The sequence below is a fragment of the Microcebus murinus genome, chromosome 3 (assembly GCF_040939455.1).
Source record: "Microcebus murinus isolate Inina chromosome 3, M.murinus_Inina_mat1.0, whole genome shotgun sequence".
NCBI lineage: Eukaryota > Metazoa > Chordata > Mammalia > Primates > Cheirogaleidae > Microcebus > Microcebus murinus.
Window position 1 is genome coordinate 110,342,558 of NC_134106.1, and position 23,920 is coordinate 110,366,477.

Sequence of the window (23,920 nt, forward strand, 5' to 3'; positions counted from 1 at the left end):
CACACACACACACATACTTATAAGGTATGATATTAATATACTATGCCTGATTCCTAAAGACGTGAAGACATATCACTTTTTACTTCTTCCATGTATGTCTGTATCTCTTTTCCTTCAGCCTCTGTAGTTCAGTCACCATATATTAATTAATTCAACAAGCACTTAGTGATCTTAAGGGCTTGACACAGAGTGGTGTTCCTGTATGTGTGGTCTTATTCTTCCCTTGCCTCTTTGTAGACTGTTTTCAACTCAGAGGGCAGAGTTTCCTCTTGAGCCATCACTCAAATCATCCCATGCCCTGCTCCACACCCCGCGATCCACCCGGTTTCACTCAGAGTAACCTTGGCCCCCCCCTTCGTCTCTAGAACGTTCTCTTCTGTAGTTTCCTCACTTATTCAACCACAATGACCTTCTTGTAGTTTCTGGAACATGCCATACAGGATTCTGCTTTAGGTCCTTGTGTAAGGATCCTCTGCCTGGAATGTTCTTCTATAAGATACCTGCATGACTACCACCTTTATTCCCTTCGATTCTTTGCTCAGACTTCACCTTCTCTCTGAGGCCTACCCAGATTCTACTTAATATTGTAATACACTCCTACCCTGACAACCTGACACTCCTGATCCCCCTTAACCTGTCCTGATTTTTTCTCTCCTCTAAAGCATTGCTACCTTCTAACATGTATTTCTTCATTTATGATGTTTATTGTAGGAATACTTCCTACTCCACAGCTAGAACGTAAGCTCCAGGAAGGTGGGGAACTTTGTTCAGTTCACTGCCAAGTCATAAGTATCCAGAACAGTGTCTGGTGTCCATTGGATGCTCAATAAATGTTTGATGAATGAATAAGTACATTCATACATATAGCTTACATTGTATTTATTTTTTATTTTATATTTTTTGGAGGGACAGAGTCTCACTCTGTTGCCTGGACTAGAGTGCCGTGGTGTCAGCATAGCTCACAGCAACCTCAAATTCCTGGGCTCAAGCGATCCTCCTGCCTCAGCCTCCCCGAGTAGCTGGGACTTCTGGCATGCACCACCATGCCCAGCTAATTTTTTCTATATATTTTTAGTCATCCAGCTAATTTCTTTCTATTTTTAGTAGGGACAAGGTCTCACTCTTGCTCAGGCTGGTCTTGAACTGCTGATCTTGAGTGATCCTCCCACCTCGGCCTCCCAGAGTTCTAGGACTACAGCATGAGCCACCGAGCCCGGCCAGAGCTTACATTTTAAATACCAAAAATGTGAGGAGGAAAGCGAGAAGTGCTAAGGAAGGAAATAAGTTAGCATCTGAGAACAGACAGAATTGGTGGTGCCTGTGGATGTGGAATGGCCGGAGCTCTCCCTGTGGAGGTGATCTCTGGGCTGAGGAGCAGTCGGGACCAGAACCATCTTCCCGGGAGGCAGGCGAGCACTGGGGTGAGGGAAATGGCGGGCCAAGACTCTGCCGTGGGCAAGGGCTTCGAGTCAAGGACACAAAGGAAGGCTCGTGACTAGCGTGCGCGGGAGGGCCACAGCAAGGTGGTGAGGCTGAAAGGTAGGGAAGGTCCTGATGATTCTTCACATTCCACACGGCCTTCTGAAAGTGCTCACATAAGCAATATATTTGAAAATATATGGCTGAAAAGAAGGACGAGTTGTCTCTAAATCCCTCCTAAGTTGTGTGCCTCAGACTTTCTCCTTTCACAAAATGTTCAAGTAAATTCAGTTCACATACTATATATATAGTTGTACTTTGGCAGGAACAAGGCAAGTTTCAAAAAACTCTGAAAGCATCATTCAGTGGGGGAAGTGGAGACAGTGTCTGTGTGTGTGCTGCGCGTGCTTCTGCAGCCACGCCGGGAGGCGACCCTGCGCTTGGCTCTTTGCGCCCGGTGGGCTGCGACTGCCTTTGCCTCTTTCCACTACGTGGAGGTTTGGCTGCGGAGGAGAGAAGCGCTCCCGAGTGGTGGCCGGGGTCTGTTCGAGGCTGGGGTTTCCCGGCCACATTAACCTGTGAGCTACGTAAGCCATCTGTTGACACACGCTTTGCTTAGCCTGAACTTCCTAATTTCTTTTTTAACTGAGCTCATGACATGTGATTTCTAGTAAATAGAGACACTGCCTCAACACTGCCTTTCTCACCACATTAAGTAACTTGCACGTCACAGGGAGAAAGTGCGCACATGGCAGCCCGAGATTCAGGCCACCAGAATCACCACTCTCATCACTTGGGACTTTCATTACCATGCCCCCGCCCTGCAAGGCATGCCTTTTTCCTACATGATTATTTTAATAACAATATGAAATGCGAAAGCAGTCTTGATTAGATAAATGAGAAACTCAGATTCAAATGAAAGCTCATCTTTATATCCATAGGCACTTCAATTCTATTTAGACTTTTCAGTTTGCAATAATTTTTACAAATTGTACTAGGGTTCAGGAATAAAATGTAGCTTATTACCCTATTACTAGCTTCTTAAAAAGCAGTTTTGAAAAACCACATTTTTTTAAAAGGCCCCATAAGAGAAATCAGGGATGTTTTGTTTTGTTTTGTTTTGATGTTTTGCTGTGGTTGTTTTTGTGCAAATGGTGAACATATGGTGATTTTAAAATTTTCTGTCACTTAGTTTTGTGCTTTCTACACTTGAGTTCATTCCAGTAAAATGTCTGTTGCTTCATGTCCCACCCCCTATCAGTTACAGAAGAAAGTCACTAGAATCTTGGCAAGTAGAAATATTATGTTAATTTTTTTAACCTGGGAAAGTTTCCAAAACCTTCTCACTCTTCCCAGTGTCTCAATGCTGGCTCTCGGTGCCTCTCCCTTGACATGCCATCACGCTGCAGTCTCACTTGCCTAGAAGCCACTAGAATGACCTTCAGAGACACAGTTTTGACCATGTCACTGAGAGGAACATGGGAGAGAGATGAACAAAGCTGGTTTAGTCAGAAACAGGATCCAGTATTCTTCTTTGGAAAGTACTTTGCCCACCAATTTAATTAGAAGAGATTCTTTCTCTTCCCTTTCCCCCACCCCCTTCCTCATCATCTTCCCCTTCCCTTTTCATTTTCCTTTCCCCTCTCCTCTTTCTCTTCCCCTCCCTCTTCTCCTTTCTCTCCCTTCTCTCCTTCCTCCTTCTCTCTGTCTCCTCTCACCCCTCCTTCCTCATCCTCCTCAAATCCTTGTCCAAAAAAGGGAAGGTTTTCTCTGCTCCGAGGGCAGTATAACTAAGGCAGGAATTGAGCACTATGCTGTCATATGGCTTTTAATAATTCTTTTAAAAAGGAAGCACATGTATTCTTGCCTACTTGAAAAAATGTAATAATTAAAAATTGAGGTGTTTGCATTTATTCTGTTTAAAAATTTATAACATTTAATAAGTAACAGATGATGTGCATTAATTCAAACAATTTTCTAGTTTATGAACTCCAGTTGTTTTTGTTTTTCTTTCTGTAGATATATCAGTTAGCTAAAACTAATTAAATGCTTTATATATATATGATATTGTGGAGTCTAAAAGAAGAAGAAAAAGAATACAAGATTTTAATTAACTTGCTCAAGGTCCCATGACTTGTGAATTTTAGACCTGGGACTCAAATCAAAGTCCTAGCCTTCAAGAAAATTACAGTCCAGTTCAGGAAATCAACTATAAACACTTAAAAAGTTATAAAATAGTACAAGAGATAAATTATTATTGAATACAATGATATAGCAATATAAAAAGCCAGCAACTGGTGATTAATTGCAAATGAAGGAGACAGTCAGTGCTAGGGCATTTCAGAGAAGGGAGTGAGCCCTGGGGGCTGAGGTGACCTGGGGGCTTCACAGAGAGAGACAGATACAGAGTATGTTTAGGGTTTGAAGAGGAAGAGAGAAAGAGGCAATGGATTCCACATAAGAGAGACGGCAGAAACTTTGAAGTAGCAAAACACAAGCTGTTTTTTGATAAAGAACAATGAGTACACCTGCATGGTTTAAGATTTGGGAAAAGTAATGTTGGAAATAAGGAAAGATTATTCAGGGCTTTCAATGCCTTGTTTATGATAACCAAATGTCTCTGTAATTGTTGTAAGCACAGGCTTCCGTCAAAATTTGTCAAAAAATGTGATTGATTTCATGACATAGAGGTCATGTGCAAGGTAGAGATTCAAACCAGAGACCTTTGGCATATGAGTAAACAAATAAATGTCTCATCTACTGATATTTTTGGAATGAGCATGGCCATAACTAGGGATTAAGAACTAGGTATCTAGTTAGTTATAATTAAGTTTATCTTTTATCCTTTAAGTAACAGCAAGCCATTGGGAAGTTTTAACCACGAGGGTGATAGGATCGAGTTTTGTTAGCAATGTCACTATGACAGCTATAAGGATAAATTAGAATGAGATGAGCTTAGCAATAGTAAAACAAGAAGCTAATAAATAGACCATGCATGAGATGATGATGGCCTGATGTGAGATCATGGCAGTAAAAATGGCAAGAAGACCACAGAACTGTAGGAGATTTAGGATTGGGGATAAACAGGACATGGTGATAAGGGAATGCGTGTGGAGTGGAAGGTAGGAGGATACTGGAAGATAGAGGAAGTTGTGAAGGGACTTTCAAGGGTGAGTCTCAGGATACTGGTTTGAGCTATTGTCCTATGATACAACATAGCATTGGTTGACTTTACCTTGGAAGTGTCCCTTAAACTTGCATTTCATTTCTAGTCTTCATGGTATTGCCCTAATAGATGATAGCAACTTTTCCCTTGGAGACCTCTCACCGGTCCCCTTTTCTGCCCTAGTCCATTTTTGACACAACTGACAATATGGTTCTTTTCAAAAGCAAATATGATTTTATCACTCTTCTCTTAAAACTTCTCAATTGGCAATGGATATCTGTTGATCAAATTCCAAGGCAGGTACTTTGGCATCTAGGACGCTTCACAAACCATCACAACTTACCCCACAACTTTTTCATGCCACATTTACCTAACTAACATCTTTGCTCAGGTCCTACTTGAGGTCTCATTTCTCTTACACATTATAGTCTTAGCTGCCTCTGAGGGTCTCTCCACAGCTGCCACCGGGACAGCATCCACTCCACACTCAGCTCTATTGTCACTTCCTTAGGTGAAGCCCTGAAATTCCCCAGGAAAAATTAGGCAGTACACTTTATCTCTAATTAAGCACCTCAAATATATATTAACATATGGTCTATTACAATCTTTAGTTATATAATAAGAATGGTAATAACATACTTACCAAATATTCCCTGTTAGTAACTTGATAAAGCATTTACACATATTAACTCATTTGTTTAAAAGGTGAATGGTTGAAGGAACTGAGGTACAGAGAGGTTTTCCCTAAGGGAAATGGCCAGAGAATGGCAAAGCTCCCGCTGGAACCCAGGTTTATCTGATTCCAATGGCAGCACTCCTAACCATTGTACTCTGCTGTCTCTTTTTGTGACTGAGTTCCTCAGGGCTGAGAGCGTTGCTCATTCAATTTGGTAATCCCTTCCTCTAAGATGCATTCAATAATATTGTTGAACATTGAATGAATAAACGAATGCATGCTGGGGAAATTAATAAAGCAATTGAAGGTGGAGTCTTCATAGCTGGCAAAAATTGGACCTGTTTCCTTCCCAGCTAGAAGTTACATTTAGCAGAAGCCTTTCATGCCTCGAAAGGAATGACTAACGGGATTTCACACCCTGGCAAGACCTGAGAGGGAGGCACTGTGGCTGCCCAGGCTTTTCCCAGCAACATTCATATCAATCACCCTTTCAGTTACAAAGACTATTGCTAACTATGAGCCAATAAATAAACCAAAATGACAACAACAACAACAAAAACCCAGAAAATTAAAAAAAAAAAAAGATCTGTTAGAACAGTGGTCCCCAACATTTTTGGCACCAGGGAGCGGTTTCATGAAAGACAATTTTTGCTTGGGCTGGAGAACAGGGAAGGGATGGCTTGGGATGTTCAAGCACATTACCTCTATCGTGCAGTCCAACTTCTCTGCTGAGGATACTCTGTATTTGCAGCCGCTCCCCAGCGCTGGCATCTGCGCCTCGGCCCGCCCAGACCCCAGGCTCAGATTCTCATAAGGAGCGCAGCCTGGAGCCTTCCAGCCAGCGTGCAGCAGGGGGCGCTCCTGTGAGAATCCAGCGCCCGCTGGCCTGTGACTGACGGGAGGCGGGATCTGGTGGTTGTGAGCCATGCGACTGGCTGTAAACACAATGAGGCTTTGCCCCTCACTCCTGCTGTGTGGCCCGGTCCCTAACAGCTGATTGGACCCGTATTGGTCTGCTGCCTAGGGGGTGGGGACTGCGGTGTCAGAATATTTTAGAAAGAATAATTCTCAGAATTAAATAGGCACCTAAACAGATCTCATGGATTGACCAGACTTGTTGGGATCATAATCTAAAAGTAGAACAATCAAGACAGGAAGTTAAAGTTAATGCAAGTTTTAACAGGGTTGTGTATTTTTCTTTGATTTGTGGAGCTGCTTTAAGAATTAATATCATCTTCCACCTAGGTGCATTTATGGATCAAAGGCATCTTCTTTTGACAAAATTTCTTAGATACCGAGCAAAGTTTTAAGCATATTAAGAAGAGTTGTTAACACTTATGGATCACTAGCATGTTTGAAGTGTTTGTATACATTGCAGTCATTTAATTCTCTTGCAACTTCATGTGGTGTATCTACTGCTTTGGCCATTTGGTAGATAAAAAAATGAAACTAGAGAGATTCATATAGAAATTAGATTTATCTATTCCAGACTGCTTTTGACAACTTTTCTTTATTGCCTCCACATATACTCCATATATGTTTTCTGAATTATTATACCTAGATCCTTGCTCACTTTGTATCTGCAGCCATATTTAGATGCCCCTTCCTTCTATCTTTGGAGTTTCTTAAATTGACCCATCTGGTTACGAGGGGCCTAAAGCCATCTCCTTTTGTGACTGAGCTTATCAAGGACTGAGAGATTTGTTAATCCCTTCCTCTTGACAAAACCATAATCAGATTGAAGTCTTAGAATGAGTGATTTTCTAAGAAGTAAGCAATTGAAAAAATAATGAAGAGGAAAAACATAACATTGACTACATAAAAATGTACATTGGTTAAAACAAAGAAAGATCTGAGCTAAACACAGATACAGATCTACATTGCTTCCATGATTGGTAGCAGCTTGATTTCATTTCCATTCCTAATTTCTAGATTTATGTCCATGTGAGGCCACTATAGGTCAACACTTCTTGCTCTAAACTCTATTCTTATTTTGTTCCACAATAATCTTACTTCTCTGTAGGTTTATGCTGATCTCTAGACCTCTCTCTGTGGAGGCACTTCCTTTTATTATGTGTGAGGGACAAACATTTCCGCTGTGTCTTCAGGAAGTCCTATACGGACTATGCAATCGTAAGAAACTCCTTGATGACAACAGTATATTGGCTGATGCTGGTGTCTTTTAATTAATTTATTTAAAAAAAACCTTGGGTGTGTTTGTGTGTATGTGTGTGTGAATACTTCAGTGCATTAAAAAATAAACAAAATATATAATAAACCTACATGATCCATCTCCCATCATTTCCTGACATGCTTATTTCATCTAATACCCTTGGTTGTTTAGGGGGGTGAAGTATTTTAAAGCAATCATGATATCATATAATTTTATCTGTAAATATTTCAGAATGCTTCTCTAAAATGTAAGGACAAAAAAATGACCACCATACCATTTGTACACCAAATAAAATTAGCAATCACTACTTAATGTCATCTATTACCCATCCTATATTCTGTAGTCACCTACTGACTGAATTTTTTCTTTTATAGGTGATTTGTTCAAACGCAGGGTCTAGACAAGGTCCAAACATTGCATGTGGGTTCAGTTGATGAGTTCCCAGTGTAGGCCATGTGCTTCACAGACATCATCCCAGCCTGCAGACCGCAGAGGCAGAGACCATCGTCTCTGTGTCCCAGCTAGAGACTCCTTACTTACTTAAGAGCTTCTTTCTTACTTTATGTCCTTAACTTTTACTACAATGTCATACTGCCTTCTCATATCCTTTGCTCTCAGGGCCTTTGGCAAATCTAGATATTTCAAAGAGCCAGTTGGGAAGGGCATTTGTGCCTCTTGCTGAAACTCAGCTTTGGAATAGAGTTGCCATCACCTTGGATGGTGGTTTCTCTCTTTACCTGGAATTTTTCAGCTCCTGAATCAGAAGCTGGCTTCCTTAGTCATCTTAGTTTTGAATGCTTCGCTGCTTCTGAATAGCTTGAGCAGGTTTTCTGTTTATTCACATGGTGACATCAGTTCTTAGCTCAATTTCACTGCAGGAATGATAGCCATTCCTTAAGTAGGGCATTTCCAGCTTTTTCTGACTTAGGTTGTAAGTTTATGCCCCTTGCTTTTTTTGTTGGTGATTTATCACTCAGATGCCTTTAAAGTGTTAGTTCTATAGTTTGGAAAGACAAAAATACTTTCCACAAATGTACTGAAAAGTATGATTCCAAGCAAATAAAAGGAATACTCAGTTTTACTGCTTTTTCCAAATTTTGGAATTGCAGGTGGTTTATTTTAATTTTTTAGGAAAATACACATACCGGCCTTAAATGAAAATAAATTCACATGGTGAAACAGTTGTTCTCTTTTTAAACCTTTCTTTAATCTTCTGAATAAATCTCAGGTTGGTGTTAACATATTTTCACATCTCTCTAACACTTGAAAACTCCATTTTTAACAAATAGAAAGCAGCTCTCAGGTTCAGAGATGTTGTCTGGCAATAGCATTTAATACACTGTTTTGTTTTTATTGTATTGATTTTTGAGATGTACTTGTGTTTATACAAGTGTAATTGCTTTTCCATTTGTGGTTGAAATATAAGGGTTTCTTTTAAACATGTATTTATGTAGGTGACAAATAGTAATTTTAAAGAAAAATATTAAGTAATAATTGCTATTACTGTGAACACTTATTACATATGATACTCTGCTATAGGATACATAATATAGCTCAATGCCTCCTTCCAATAAGAGTATGAAACAGATACTGTTATCCTCATTTTAAATGAGGAAACTGAGGCACAAAGGGACACAATTTCTTAAGGTCACACATTTAGTCCAGAGAAGTAAAGCTGATATGTGTGAATGGTGTGCACAGTGCTGGAGCACTGGCATGCTGTGGAAGGTCCAGGGTACAACCTTCATGCTACTAGCAAGTTTTACTTATGGTTACAAATAAAGGATCTGGACTCTTACAAATGTTAATTTAAATGTATCTGTCACTTAGTGTGTATGTCATTGGTCAAATAATTTTCTCTGTCTAAATTTGTTTTGTCATTTGTAAAATAGGCATAATGACAACTATCTCACAAGAATATGCCGTGTGTGTGTGTGCGCGTGCATATATATCTATATATATGCTATACCATACCATATCAATCTGTCAAGGTTACACAATATACTTTAAATTTTTAGAGTAATGTTTGGTATATGGTCCCCAACCTTTCTGGCACCAGAGACCAGTTTCATGGAAGACAATTTTCCACAGATGGGGTGGGGGTTGGGAGGCAGAGCCCAGGCGGTGATGCCAGCCACAGGGAGCGGCTGCAGATGCAGATGAAGCTTCACCGGCTCTCTGGCTCTGCTGCTCACCTCCTGCTGTGCGGGCTGGTTCCCACGTTTCCTGGACGACAATTTTTCTGTGGACTGCAGTGGCGGGGGAGGGTTAGCTCTGCAGCACAGCCCCTAACAGGGTTGGCAACCACGGGTATATGGTGATTTTAAAAATAGTAGCTGGTGTTATTGTCTGGAGGCAGTGTTACTTGTTAAGTTAGGGCTTTAGGCAGACCTGAGTTTTATGACTAGTTTTGTTATATCCTAGTCATATTACCTTGGAGAACCTGCATCTGTGAAATGAGGATGATCATACTTCAAACCATTGTTATGGATTTGGAATGAAATAAAATAGTCATATGTATGTCCTTGCTTGACGCTAATATAAGCTCTTATTTGATGTGAGGTTATGTTGTGCCCATAATCACAGCACAAAGTTTTTATGGTAACATTATTTTTTGTACCAGATTACTTCTTCAATCAATACTCCATCTAGCTTTTTATAATATAAAACCATTAAGAATTCTATATGAGCCATATATTATAGATTTGAGCATATAGTTTACTATTATGCAATAAATAAGTTCAAGTTAAGCAAATGGCAACTGTTACTTAGTTGAAGAGACCTCTTTGCAAAATAAATACAGAGCAGAGTAAGCAGTAAAAGCCAGGATGTAAGATACTTCAAAATGTTTTTGGCAAAAATCCATACTAAAGATGCATAGAAAAATATCAATTATATATACTTTTTAGTTTATTCTTAATCATAACACTTTTACCCATATGTCTTCTAATTACAAAATAAATGACCTATTTACCAGAAAAATCTACCTATGCATGTAGAGGTGGGAGAGGTTTAGGGTTAGGGCTGGATGAGGGGATTGTTGCCACAGTTGCTATAATAATCACCTGTGAAAATCTGGCATGCACTCTTCGCGTGCCCCAGGTAAATGATAAAAGTGGTAACATCATTACGGCCTTTTCTGTTGTTGATTGTATAAAGCTGATGTTTAGCTATAAGGCTACGTGGCTTCCAGGCTAAATGATGCTGGAAATACCAGAAAGCCCTTAACATGTTACTTTACACAGAAACTTGCTCTGCCGTAGAAACCACAAGAACTGATAGGCAGTAGAAGTTAAAGAGGACAAACTTTACCACTCATCATTTCTGTAGAAATGTCTGTAGATGTATCTGACAAATGGCAATAGTATTGTTAGGATTGCCCTTGAAATTAATGACCGCTCAAGGTACAATTTAAAATAGGATATTGCTCTAGGATTCAAAGTCATCATTTTATTTCATTGATTCTACTAAGGACTTCGAAATATATGTGAAATAATGGGAAGAATTTATAATTTTTTTGACTTTTCTGGAGGCATTTCACCTGTCATCTTTGCTGCGCTTTCTAACATGACCTATGTTTATTCTTTTAGAGGGGAAAGCACAACCATGACATGATGCTAGCAAACAAATCAGCCCTAAAGCCAACCCACAATGGCAACTGTTTCCACGTCATTGTTTTCTTTTCTCCTTTCCATGCACATATTTCTACTGCAGTGTCTGCTTAGTTAAAGCCACAGCTCCTGAAAGCCACTTACAAGGAGGGTGAGTCCTGGCCAAGACTGAATCTCTTGAGCTTCGTTCCAGGGCAAAGCAGTGGCAGAGACCTGCTGGCAGCAGCGGCTGAGCGGGGCTGCTGTGAGACCTCAGGGAGCCTCCTGTCCCCAGTGCTGTCATTCACGGCAGCATGTGGCTCGCGGCTCGCTCTGCATAAAACTGCACCTGCAAAATCAGCTTTAGCTGCCTATGGATCTTTGGACAGTGATCCATATATTGAGCTTTGAGGGGTGTAGAAAGCCCCTCTGCAAGCAAATGAAACTCTAGTTCTGTCAACACTAGTGTGGTAAAACCGATTAGCTGAGCACTCACTGCGTGTTGCTGAGTGCTCACTGTTACTGAGCACTCACTATGCGCCAAGAACTGAACTACACGATTTCATTTTATTTCATTTACAGGGCATTACACATTTTACTTTATCTAAAGCTTGTAGCAAACCTAAGCAGTAGACAATATAATGACAGTGATTTTAAAGTTCAGGAAACTAAGAAGTGACGTGACTCAGGAACCTGCAACTGTGAGATTGGCCTCAGGCCGTCCGGAGCCCGCGGGATCAGGCGGCGTGGTGTCAGGTGTCAAGGACGGTGTGGGCTGTGGAGGACTTGCACCTGGTTCTGCCCGGGCACTCACGCACCCGGGGGTCCCGGCCGGGGACCTGGCCACTCTCGAGCCTTGATACTCTCACCTGTCACGAAGGAAAGCAGTAAGAGCTCCCCCATCTTTCACATAGGGTTTTTATGTTTATTTTTTGTGGAAGACAGATGAGTTAATCAAGAATAAAGCAACTTTTAAATAGCTCTGATGCAGACTCAATTCTGAGAGCTTCAGACATGCCTGATAAAGGGCAGGGAAATAACCAGCCTGGAAGGTTATTTGCATGGAAGCTAAGGTGCTTCCTGGGGTAAGAAATTAACCCGAGAGACCGAAATTGATAGGATACATGAAATATGACTTGACAGAATTCTATCTGCAGGGGAGTTAGGTTGAGTTTATGTAAAAACACAAGTACATATTTTATATATTTAGTATATAAATGTATTAAATATATACAAATATATTAAATATTACATGTTACATGTTATACTATGTGACATTGTTATTGTATTACATATTATATATTATAGTTATACATAATTATAATATATGACATATAATATCTTAAATATATACATCAAATATATTATATATAAATATATATTATATATGTAAAGTTCCAGTCATCACGGGCTAGCAGGTGTTTAGACTCGAGCACTGTGGCTATCAGTGAAATCTGTCTTCCAGTTCAGGCCCTTAGATGTACGGCTGTGTCCTAAGGGGAAAGATTTTAATTGAAAATGGAAGGCCCATTTTATCCATCCGCTGCACTTCAGGGCACGGTCACTATCACTCTGAGGTCATGTGACATGAGGGCCAGGGAGCGGCTTCCTTCACTCTCACCACTTTTCACTGCAGCTCGCACTCCAGAGAGCCGGCGTGGCCACTGACGACGATCTGCTTTCCCCGGGCGAGAAGGCGGCGAGATGAAGCCTCCACTCGGAGCAGGCCGAGCAGGGCCAGCCTGGCAGACCTGCAGGGCAGGGGCAGGGCAGGGGCAGGGTAGGGCAGGGGGAGGGCAGGGCAGGGGCAGGGGAGGGGCAGGGGCAGGGTAGGGCAGGGGCAGGGGAGGGGCAGGGGAGGGGCAGGGCAGGGGCAGGGCAGGGGCAAGGCAGGGGCAGGGGCAGGGGCAGGGCAGGGCAGGGACAGGGGCAGAGCAGGGGCAGGGGCAGGGCAGGGACAGGGGCAGGGCAGGGGCAGGGCAGGGGCAGGGGCAGGGCAGGGACAGGGGCAGGGGCAGGGCAGGGGCAGGGGCAGGGGCAGAGCAGGGCAGGACAGGGGCAGGGGCAGGGGCAGGGGCAGGGCAGGGCAGGGGCAGGGGCAGGGGCAGGGCAGGGGCAGGGCAGGGCAGGGCAGGGACAGGGGCAGGGGCAGGGGCAAGGACAGGGGCAGGGGCAGGGCAGGGCAGGGCAGGGGCAGGGCAGGGCAGGGGCAGGGCAGAGACAGGAGCAGAGCAGGAGCAGGGCCAGGAGCAGGGGCAGGGGCAGGGCAGGGCAGGGGCAGGGGCAGGGGCAGGGCAGGGGCAGGGGCAGGGCAGGGGCAGGGCAGGGGCAGGAGCAGGGCAGGGGCAGGACAGGGGCAGGGGCAAGGGCAGGGCAGAGGCAGGAGCAGAGCAGGAGCAGGGGCAGGGGCAGGGGCAGGGCAGGGCAGGGCAGGGGCAGGGGCAGGGGCAGGGCAGGGGCAGGGGCAGGGCAGGGGCAGAGGCAGGGCAGGGGCAGGAGCAGGGCAGGGGCAGGACAGGGGCAGGGGCAGGACAGGGGCAGGGGCAAGGGCAGGGCAGGGGCAGGGGCAGGGCAGGGGCAGGAGCAGGGCAGGGGCAGGACAGGGGCAGGGGCAAGGGCAGGGCAGAGGCAGGAGCAGAGCAGGAGCAGGGGCAGGGGCAGGGGCAGGGCAGGGGCAGGGCAGGGGCAGGGCAGGGGCAGGAGCAGGGCAGGGGCAGGACAGGGGCAGGGGCAGGACAGGGGCAGGGGTAAGGGCAGGGCAGAGGCAGGAGCAGAGCAGGAGCAGGGGCAGGGGCAGGGGCAGGGCAGGGGCAGGGCAGGGGCAGGGGCAGGGCAGGGGCAGGAGCAAGGCAGGGGCAGGAGCAGGGCAGGGGCAGGGCAGGGGCAGGGGCAGGGCAGGGGCAGGGCAGGGGCTGGGCAGGGCAGGGGCAGGACAGGGGCAGGGGCAGGGCAGGGGCTGGGCAGGACAGGGGCAGGGCAGTGGCAGCATGGGACTTGGGCAATCACGGACGACACAGTGGGGCTGTGCGGCGGCAGGTAGCAGCGTTGCGGAAGGGCAGACACTGTCACGGCCGTACCCACGGCGGTGGGCATGGTGCGGGAGAGGGACTGCCGTGCCCTCGGGAGCCGTGCGGAGGGTCGTGTGGTCCAGTGAGCGCTGTGACTCCTGGGGGCAGGGTGGCTTCCAGAGAGCACCGCTCACGGAACTGCCAGGAGTACGTGAAGAGGACTTTCGCCAGAATTTATGAAATTTGTCTCGTAATTTATGAAATTATTTAATAGAAATTAATATTATTATTTCTATATTCTGGTAGTATTAAGGTAGTAAGAAGCATTCAGAATTTTATTTTTGTCCTAACATCACACTTGGAATCTTTATCGCTTATTGGATAAAGATTTCTTAACATTTTTCCATGCATTCACTGGGATCTATAGAGGTGCCACCCACGTCATATTAGACAGGGTTTTTGTGTGTGCAGCAACCCTACCTCAGTTCCAGAATCATTCAGTTTGCTTATCACAAATGTGGCCTTTTCTGAGATCAACTGAATCAAAGTGTGAGCTTTCTTTTTTGCTTTTTTCTCAAGAACTTTTTCTTCAAGAACTATTGCTTTATTTACTTAATAAGTAGAAGATAAAACTCCCTGCTGAGCGGTGGCAAGGGGGATAAGGTAGCGGTTTTGCAAAGGTGGTAAAGATTTGAAACACCTTCTGTAGGGAATGGTGAAAGAAATTTAATCATACCTAAAAGCATTACTGAGCAGATTTGGTGCACAGCTAAAACTGTCGACTTTAAAATGAATGATGATGACAATCCTTGTGACTGTCTGTGGGAGACCTCCCTGAGTATTAAGTATTTATTAAGGGTATGATATCATTACTATGTGGCAAATATAAATACTAACATAAAAGAAGAATCAGAAAAGGACATAATAAGATAACTGAAAGCCTAACTGGGGAAGAAAAACAAGCATATATGAATAACGTTAATAACATAAATATCAATTTGTCAGATAATAACAGTTGTATTATATTGTGATAATAATAGTTGTGTGATAGTGCATAGATTCCCAAATAAGAAACTAAGGACTAGTATAGTTGATAAAAGAGGTGGAATTTGATCAGTGCCTTGCAAATATGGCAGGATTTGAAGGGGCATATTATTTAAGTCAAGAGAAGATATTGTCACACAAATTAAATACGTTTTACTGTTCTACATGAACACCACCATGTCGACCATGGTGAAGAACATGTATAGGAGGAAGATACATCTTCTTGGCCTCAAAGACATTAGTCTAACAAGTAAAGCCAAGACTAACCGTGACTGGATTCTGGAGCAATGGAAAATCCAAGGAGGGGAAGTTTGCCGGTGCTGTGGAGGACAGTGCTGGGTAATAGAATGCATGTGCCCAACTCCAGTGTGTTGGGTTGCACATCAAAGATCAAACTGTCGCACATGAGTTCAACTAAAAGTGGTTTACTTAGTTGCCAGAACTCAATAACAGGGTTGTATTTAGGCAGCATGGAAAGAACAGTCAGTAATTGAAGGAGTCCTAGCGACAGTGGCTGTGAAACTCCACGGTCGCACCTGTGTCCGGTGTAGGTGGCTATCTTTGGTTTCAAGTTTTTTTTTAACCACTTCAAGTAGATGAGGTCTGCATTGTGGTTAGCAGCATAAACATGACACATTTGTCCATATCTCAATCATTTATAGTTTTATAGTGAGGCCCTTGAGAGGTTTATAATGAGGGAAAAACTGCTGCATTTGCTCCACCACACCCTTTTACAAAGCAGATTGTTTAGCAGGGAAATAGTTCATGGAGAGCTTGAGAGCCACATTTAGATTTTTCCCAACAATCTTCCCAAACAGTGACATGTTGGAAGTGGCACTTAAGAAACTGTATTTGGTAAATTAAAATATTAATCTACAATATTAACATAAAAACACAGATTACTTGAAAGAATAAGAAAACTTCCTTTAACAAATAGAACCTGAAAAGATGTAACCGAAGGGCACCCTTTGACTGGAAGAGGGCAAGAGAGGGAACTGGAGAGAGATTAAAGCTGGTTCTGCAGAGGAGGGCATCCAGGGAGCCGCCCGGGACGCTGGGGGCCTGCGGAGGGAGACTGCACAAGGACAAGTGGAGGCCTCAGTTTGGCTTGGGCCTGACGCTGAGCACCAGTGAGGTTCAAAAGCTAGTGTGCAAGGCAAAAATAGTGCACAGAAAAAATATGCAAAAAAAAAAAAAAAAAAAAAGGAATAGAAGAGAAGGGAAATAATGAAAGACGAAAGAAAAGAGAAGTCAGCATTGAAAATCCCTGATGAAGAGGCCATGACGCAGTGCTTGGAGTCTGAGACGGCCTCTGCTGCCTCAGTCCACTGCTTCTATGGTTGTGTGTCAGATGAAGCACGCGATTGAATTTTCAAGTGTGTGCAAAAATATGTATCAACACTAGAACCACCCTCAGTGCATCAAAATGCTATGAGACATCTGTGAATGAAGAGTGACTGAGGGGGGGAAACTACTGATACAAAGATAAAAACCTTTTGTCCCAGGCTTGATCCAGGCCATGTGCCCTGTGATGGGAGCAATAGAATCTGTTGCACTATTTAAATTGGTATTTCATCTGAAATTTTTTGAGGGATTCAAGCACATAGTTGATGCCTCAGAAATCATAAAGCTTTTTTTCAGTGTTACATTATAATATACTTGCACTGTGTTTCTTATGATAATTCCTTCACATTAAAACTTTTACACGGAAGTTTTACATGCTTCCATGTTTATGTAATGCCTACGCTGAGGATGCCTACAAAATGCGATAGCAGATTCAGCTGACGTACGCTGGGTGCTCACTGGGAGCCAGTGTGCTAGCCATTAACACACAGCATTTCACATCTTCTTTGTATCATTGCTGTGAAGTAGGCTTTTAAAAAAATATTTTGAGCATAGTAATTATAGATTCACAGGAAGCTGAAAATATACTAAAGAGAGGTTTCATGTATTCTTCACCCAGATTTCCTCAGTGGTTACATTTTAGATAACTATCATATAATATCAAGACCAGGAAGTTGACATTGACACACTATATATATATAATTCCATGTCAGTTTATCACATGTGTAGATTTGTGTAACCACCGCAGCATTCAAAATACGGAACTGTTCCATTACCACAAAGATCTCTTTTGTGCTGCCTCGTTATTGCTGCCTCCAAACCCCATCCTAACTACTGGCAATAGCTAATCTGCTCTGCATCTTTATAACTGTGATTTCAAGAATGTGATCTAATGGAATCAGAATATGTAACCTTTAGAGACTAGCATTTTTCACTCAGCATGATGCCCTTGCACGTTGTTGCATGTTGCATGTATCAGTGATTTGCTTTTTTTTTTTATTTTTTTATTACTAAGTAGTGTCCCATAGTGTGGATGTACCACAGTTCGTTTAACCATTCACCTGTTGAAGAGCATTTTAGTTGTTTCCAGTTTTTGGATATTACAAATAAAGCTGCTTTGAACTTTGTGCCCAAGTTTTTGTGATATAGTCTTTAATAAACACATTTCAAAGCTGAGACAGAAGAGTTAAATAAATTCTCCAAAGTACACTGCTAGTCAACCACTTAACAGGGATCTGAACCCAGTTTTTTCTTTATCTCCTTTGCTGTTTCCACTATCCCATATTAACTGAGAGTAAATTGTTCTGCAGACAGTGTAGAAAAATAATGATTTATATATATATGTGTATGCATATGTATATATATATATATATATATATAATTACTTCTTGATAAAATATTGGTTTTAGAATAATAGCTGCTCAATGACTTGGTTGTTTTTAGTTTCTATTAGGTGCCAGGCCCTGTGCTGAGTGTTGAGACAAGAGGGCTACTCCACAGGGATTTTACAAAATACTGTGTTTGCAGCATACAGATGGCTTGCTCTACATTAGTTGGCTTTAATAACTTTAAATTTTAGTTGGAAAATATTCATTCAGAGTTAATATGAGTGATATAATAATATTTAAATGTGTATTCTCAAATTTAACTTTGCTGAAAGAGTTGGGTTAATACATTTTGCCTTATCTTAGGAAAGCATTGCTGAGCATGCATGTAAAAATGCAAGATCTAATTCTGCAAGGTATGCAATTCAGGACTTCTTCTAAATAGGAGTGAGGTCAAGATGGATTTTTGTTGTAGCTTGTTCACAAATTAATGATTTCTTCTGCTTATTCTGTGTACCTTTTCTCCAATAGCATAAAAAATTAATCAACCGTCCACAGAGTACCAAAAGAATTTCTACAGATCCTCTAGGTAAGGAATATTTACTTTGTCATCATTATAGTGCTGTTTTCTCTCTCTTATGTTATATATATGTGTGAATTCTTTTATAAAAAGAAATGGAAGTAACTTTCCAATTAAATAATCATTAATTTTATCAGCCTATTAAATGGATTTTCCTTGGGGAGTCATGCACATATAAACAAAAATAGCATTCTCAAATATGCATGTTAGAGGTATATTGAACTCTATAAGAAATATGAGGCTGATGAAGTATTATTTTGTTCACACAACTAGTAATTGCTTAGTTTGGTAGATGGATGACTGCAGTTTATTCTGAAATGTTGATTGTTAAATTGTAAATCTTTAAGTGCTGTCACTTCAAATCAACATTTGAGGTCAATAGATTTGAAGTAGAAGTATATATTGGTATGATACCACAAAACTCATTTAATATTTGGTTGTAATTAATCATAATTCAGTAAGATAACAAGAATGCAGATTTCAGGTTCAGCGTAGAATTTGATACTTTTATTTTGTTTTAGCCTTTGAAACATTTCATTTGCAAGTTAATAGCCATTAATATGATAACCTACTAGTCTTCAAAAGACATCAGTGAGTGCGTCTGGCCCACTAGGGATGGTATGGAATTCCAGTGGGGAGCTACCCTTATGGGTGTGTGCAGACACCACACGGGCTTTACTGGACTCCATTAGGAGTAGGGTGGGAATAAATTCTAGCATTATACACCCTCTCAGGGATAATAAAAGTGTTTTTGTTTTTTTTTAAACAAGCAGATGATACAGAAAACAACAATAGTAGTTGATGAAAGCTCAGTACATTTAGTACGATTAACTTTTGAAGGATTTGATGTTCAGATAAAAGCACAGTCCAGAGAGCACAAGAGTATACGGACCCTTCTCGTGTGTGCCGGGAAGTCCCAGGCTGCTGCACAGGCTGGAGCTGCTGGTCCCCAGGGCTCCTCCCATGTGACCAGTGGCGTAGGACCTGCTGTAGGAAGGATGGTGGTAGACGAGGTTGAGCACTGAGTGGGATAAAACTATGAAAAGTTTTAAATGCCAACTTGAGAAATCTAGACAATAGGAAGACCTCACAAGAGATTTATTAATGGGACTGACGAGATCAGATTAGGCTTTCAAAACTTCTTTCTGTTAGTTGTGTGGAAGAGCAAAGTGAGTCAAAATGGATAGTAGGGATACAGGCTAAAACCCTGCTTCCTGCAATACTCCAGGAAACAGGCAGGAAGAACATGGGTAAGGCTGAGAAGTAGGGGAAATATGTGAGATGTTTGGAGCTAGGACTATTAGGACCTGGTGCAGGGGATAAGAAATAGGTTTTGAGAAATAAGAATAATATCAAATGTTTTAGCTTACTCATGCTGAGTAGTCATATTAACTAAGAAAGTGAATAGAGTGAAGAGAGATCAGGTGGAAAGAGGGAAAGGCAAACATTGATGATTTTGATTTTAGAAATATGGCATTTGTATTGGCTGTCATATACACTGGTAAAGATAATTAGGATATGAATATTGCAAATGCTATATCAGGGTTTAAGAACGAAGCCAAAGATGAAGATAGAGTGAGTGGATCTGGGATATTTCGCACAGTTAACAGTAATGGTTAAATCAGTAAGAGTTAATGAATTCACTGAGGGGAGGGGACAGAAATAGAAGTGGCCTGAGACATAATGCAGTAATGAAGCAGTATCTGAGGGAAGAGAGCCAGCTAAGGGCAAGAGCAGGAAGAGGAAAACCAGGAAAGGCTGCAGAATACAATGAAAGGAATAACATGCTTCATGGGATTCAGAGAAGATGCAGGCTAAGAATCAGTTGCTGTAAGTAATAATTAGGAAGCCTCTAGGAAGATTTGAAAGAAAGGCTTCAATAGAGAGAATTATTGAAGGAGGGCATAGAACCCTAAAGCAAATATTTAAGTAGTGAGTTGATAGTGAGGAACTTGAGGACTCAAGTCATCATCAGGCATGAAAAGATTTTTGGTAAAAGGAAAGGAAAGAGATAGCTTGACACAGTAGCCCCGGCGAGGAAGGGAGGCTCCTGAGTGCCTGCGACACACGGAAGGAGCCTGCGGGGAGAAGGAGATTCAGGGACGGGTGTGAAGGAAAACACGTGATGAAAAACACTGTGGGGGCTAGAATCCCACAAACAAGGAGGAGTGAGATTCTGTAAGAAAGTAATTAGAAATGAAAATAAGGTTAGGAGAACTCAGGTCTCGTGGCTTTGGGTAAAGTGGGAGAAGTAGACATTGGCTGAGTGAAACAGAATGAGAGTGAGATTGAGGCTTAAGGATAATAGAAAAGATTTGGGTGATTGCTATGGAAAACGTTAAATTGAGTTTAGAAAAAAGAATTTTAATGGATTTTCAAGCTAATAAGGGCTTCAATGGTATAAAATAGCATACTGTTTGTTGATCACATTCAACATACTTTCATCGTCTCAGGCAGCCCAAGTAATTCAGGTTGACAAACTGAGAACAATGAAAACTAAAGAGGAGAACGTATTTTGGGGTGGATTCGAGACCATCACTGGTGTACATAGCTGATGTTGGGAGCAGTGCGGGTACATTGGACTAGGAGACCCTGCAGGGGGCAGTGAATGATTACGATGCAAAGGAATAGAAGCTGTGGAAGTTTAGGAGCTAGAGGTCAGCAGTAAAATTGAGAAACTGAGGCCATGGAGGTGGAATAATTCTGGCTGATGATGAAACATGAGGATTGGCCACGACAGTTTCTTGTCTAGAGTCACGAGACAGGTCCCTGGCATTACAGGCTTAAGGAACCATGTGATCAGAGGTCAGAGGTGTGCGTGATTGCCAACTGGGTTGCTGATGAAGCTGCCTGGGATGGTTGCTGACGCTGTGGGTGGGGACAGAAAAGCCTACCCCGGTAGCACGGGCGTCAAGATGAATGGATTGCATGGTGACAGCAGAACACTGGTTTGAAAGTGACAGTGGAGAACAAGGATATCTTGGCCCCTTTCCTGAGTAGCTTTCACAGAAAAGTGTTTTTATAAAATCAGGGTGCAATTTATGGGAGTGGGGAGGTAGAAGGGCAAAGTTGAGTGACAGAGGCCGGACATAATTCTTTGTTCACACCAGCCCAGGGCAACTGGTGCAGGGGTGAGCATGAGAGGGGACGAAGGTGGCTGTGATGCAGGAAAGAGCTGGAACATGGAAGGGGAGAGATCACAGGGCACAAGAGTGTCACTCAGAATAATACGTCTAAATTACACAACAAAAACAGTAACAACCATAACAATAGGAGGTTTCTGGGAGTCACAGAGTAAGGGAAAGGCTACACTCAGTAGACAGGACATACTTCGAGGAGCTGTCTGCACATCTGAATAGTCCAGAGTCCTAATTGAAATGTTGGTGTAAACGATCTTGCACGTAACTGCTCTTCGGGTGGTGGGTCTTGGCGTGTGTTTGAGTGTGTGTACAGCTCCAGATGAGTGTGAGGACTGAGTAGCTGCTGTTATAATTGATGCATCAGATTAGTACTGATAAAGAGAAATATCTTTATCCTCTAAAATCACAGTGCTACTCAAAGTACGGTTGGGGACCTCAGCACCAGCATCCTCTGGGAATTTGTTAAAAATGCTGTTTTGCTCCTACTCTAATCAGTGAAATTATATAGGGCAAAGCCTAAAAGCCCTTTTAACATGCCCTTCTGATTCTCAAATATATTAAAATTTCAGAAGCATTTTTAACCCTCTGCAACAGCTGGAATCCCAGCAATGGCAGGGATCAAAGTCTTGCAACTGTCCTTTTGGGCGGTTCTAGATCTTTTCTGCTCAGAGGCCAAAGCAAAGAGCTGGTGGATTTCCTGTAAACAGGTGTGAAAGCTTAGACTAGGTCACCCCCCAAGAAAGGGTGCTAATGCTGAGTGTTCCCCCGTGTGCCGGACAGAAGCCCTTTGGGATAACTTGTTCCACTGGCTGGCTGAGGAGCTCTCCGAAGAACAAGGACAAGCGGAGTCTCTTTCCTCCTCCCTCCCTCTGCGCCGCAGCACCGTTCAGCTCATCACACTCAAGAGCCCTGACAATCTCACGGAACAGATCCACGAACTTCTTTGCTTCTGGAAAAAATCGCTCCCAACTTCCACTGACAAACTGCGCCTCCTGGCTCGTCATCTACGCAAGATTGGCAGGAGTGATCTTGCAGAAGCTCTTAAATTCAAGTGGGAAAATAAAGTGTTCATTGAACCACAACAGTGGTTTGATACGGCTGCTGAGTAGAAGACGGTCGCTCTTCCTGTTGCTCTAGAAAAAGGCACATGGTGGGTTTTTGAGATTGTTTCTGTCAATATTTTCCTAGAAGTTTCCAAGTAACATTGTGTGAAGTGAGTCTATTTAACAGATATGCTATTGAGAAATCAATTGAAACAAATGGAAAAGCACTGATCAAACAGCAAAAGGCATTCCTGGGTGTTTCATGGTTGAAGGCTGTATTTTCTGCAACCATGACTGTTTTGAGTTCAGGTAGACCTGATAGAATTTGCAACAGAGTTTGCCCTGTTTACGTTTTAATAGTTGAGGTTGCTTTCTAAGTGCAAAGAAAAATATGATATGCAGAATCACTTTTTTTATTGTTATCTACATAAAATTAAACCAGTATCCATGCCCCCAAGCAAGCAACTCAAGTTTCATAGATACCATGGAGCCCACGGGTAACAATACAGAATGCATCAATACATGGGAGACCTCATGCTGGTGATAGCAAGTCACTTTAAGAAAACAGAAAGTCTTGAAATAAATTAAAAATAGAATATCACTTCAGTCATTTGCTGCCACAAGCTTTTCTTTTATTAAAATGTAACTTGGAATAAGGAAACTTTCATATTTTTAATGAAATGAGGTAGTGCAGAGAAAATGAAGTTATTGGTGAAAGAATTCAGGGCCTATTTCACCTACTTAGGAAAACAACCTGCTTTAAAATCAGTTAACAGAAACCTTATTACATAAGCCCTACATGTTCATCATTAAAAACAAATTTAAAAACCTGTGAAAAAATACAAAACTAAAGGGAAAAAAAACTTACCAAAACCCCTCTATCCACTGATAATCCCTATTAATGTCTTGTTTAAGCTTTGAGTTTTTAGAAAACCTGAAGCAGTTTGATATAAATGGGACATTTGCAAAACTGTCAAGGCAATTACTTGTAATTGTGCAAGTAATTGCACACGCACCGTCACGTGGTCTCACAGCCACCGCACACGAACACACTCGCCCGCACACTAACCGCGCTCGTGCACACGCACCGTCACGTGGTCTCACAGCCACCGCACACGAACACACTCGCCCGCACACTAACCGCGCTCGTGCACACGCACCGTCACGTGGTCTCACAGCCACCACACGCTCCCGCACACGCTCACAAACACGCCGTCTCCCACGCCCCCGCTCCACACGCCGGGCACACGCTGCTCACTATCGCCCCCTCCTCGCCCCGGACCCGACACCCACACACACTCTCCCAGACACCGCGTCTCCCACACCCCTCCCCCGCTAGGCTCTCGCACGCATGCGCACAGGACGCCCTCGCACGCCCCTACGCAGCCCTCCTCGCTCACACTGACACGCGT

The 23,920-nt window shown here is 42.7% G+C and overlaps 1 protein-coding gene across 1 annotated transcript in view; it reads left to right on the forward strand.

The window, feature by feature from the left end:
• DTHD1 (death domain containing 1) overlaps positions 1 to 23,666 on the forward strand; it is a 65,888-nt gene extending 42,222 nt beyond the window's left edge. The window contains exons 9-10 of the mRNA XM_076001158.1: positions 18,277 to 18,334; positions 22,246 to 23,666. Of these exons, the coding sequence (XP_075857273.1) occupies positions 18,277 to 18,334; positions 22,246 to 22,574 (387 nt within the window). The 3' untranslated portion in view covers positions 22,575 to 23,666. The remainder of the gene's footprint in view (positions 1 to 18,276; positions 18,335 to 22,245) is intronic.
• The last annotated feature ends 254 nt before the right edge of the window (positions 23,667 to 23,920 follow it).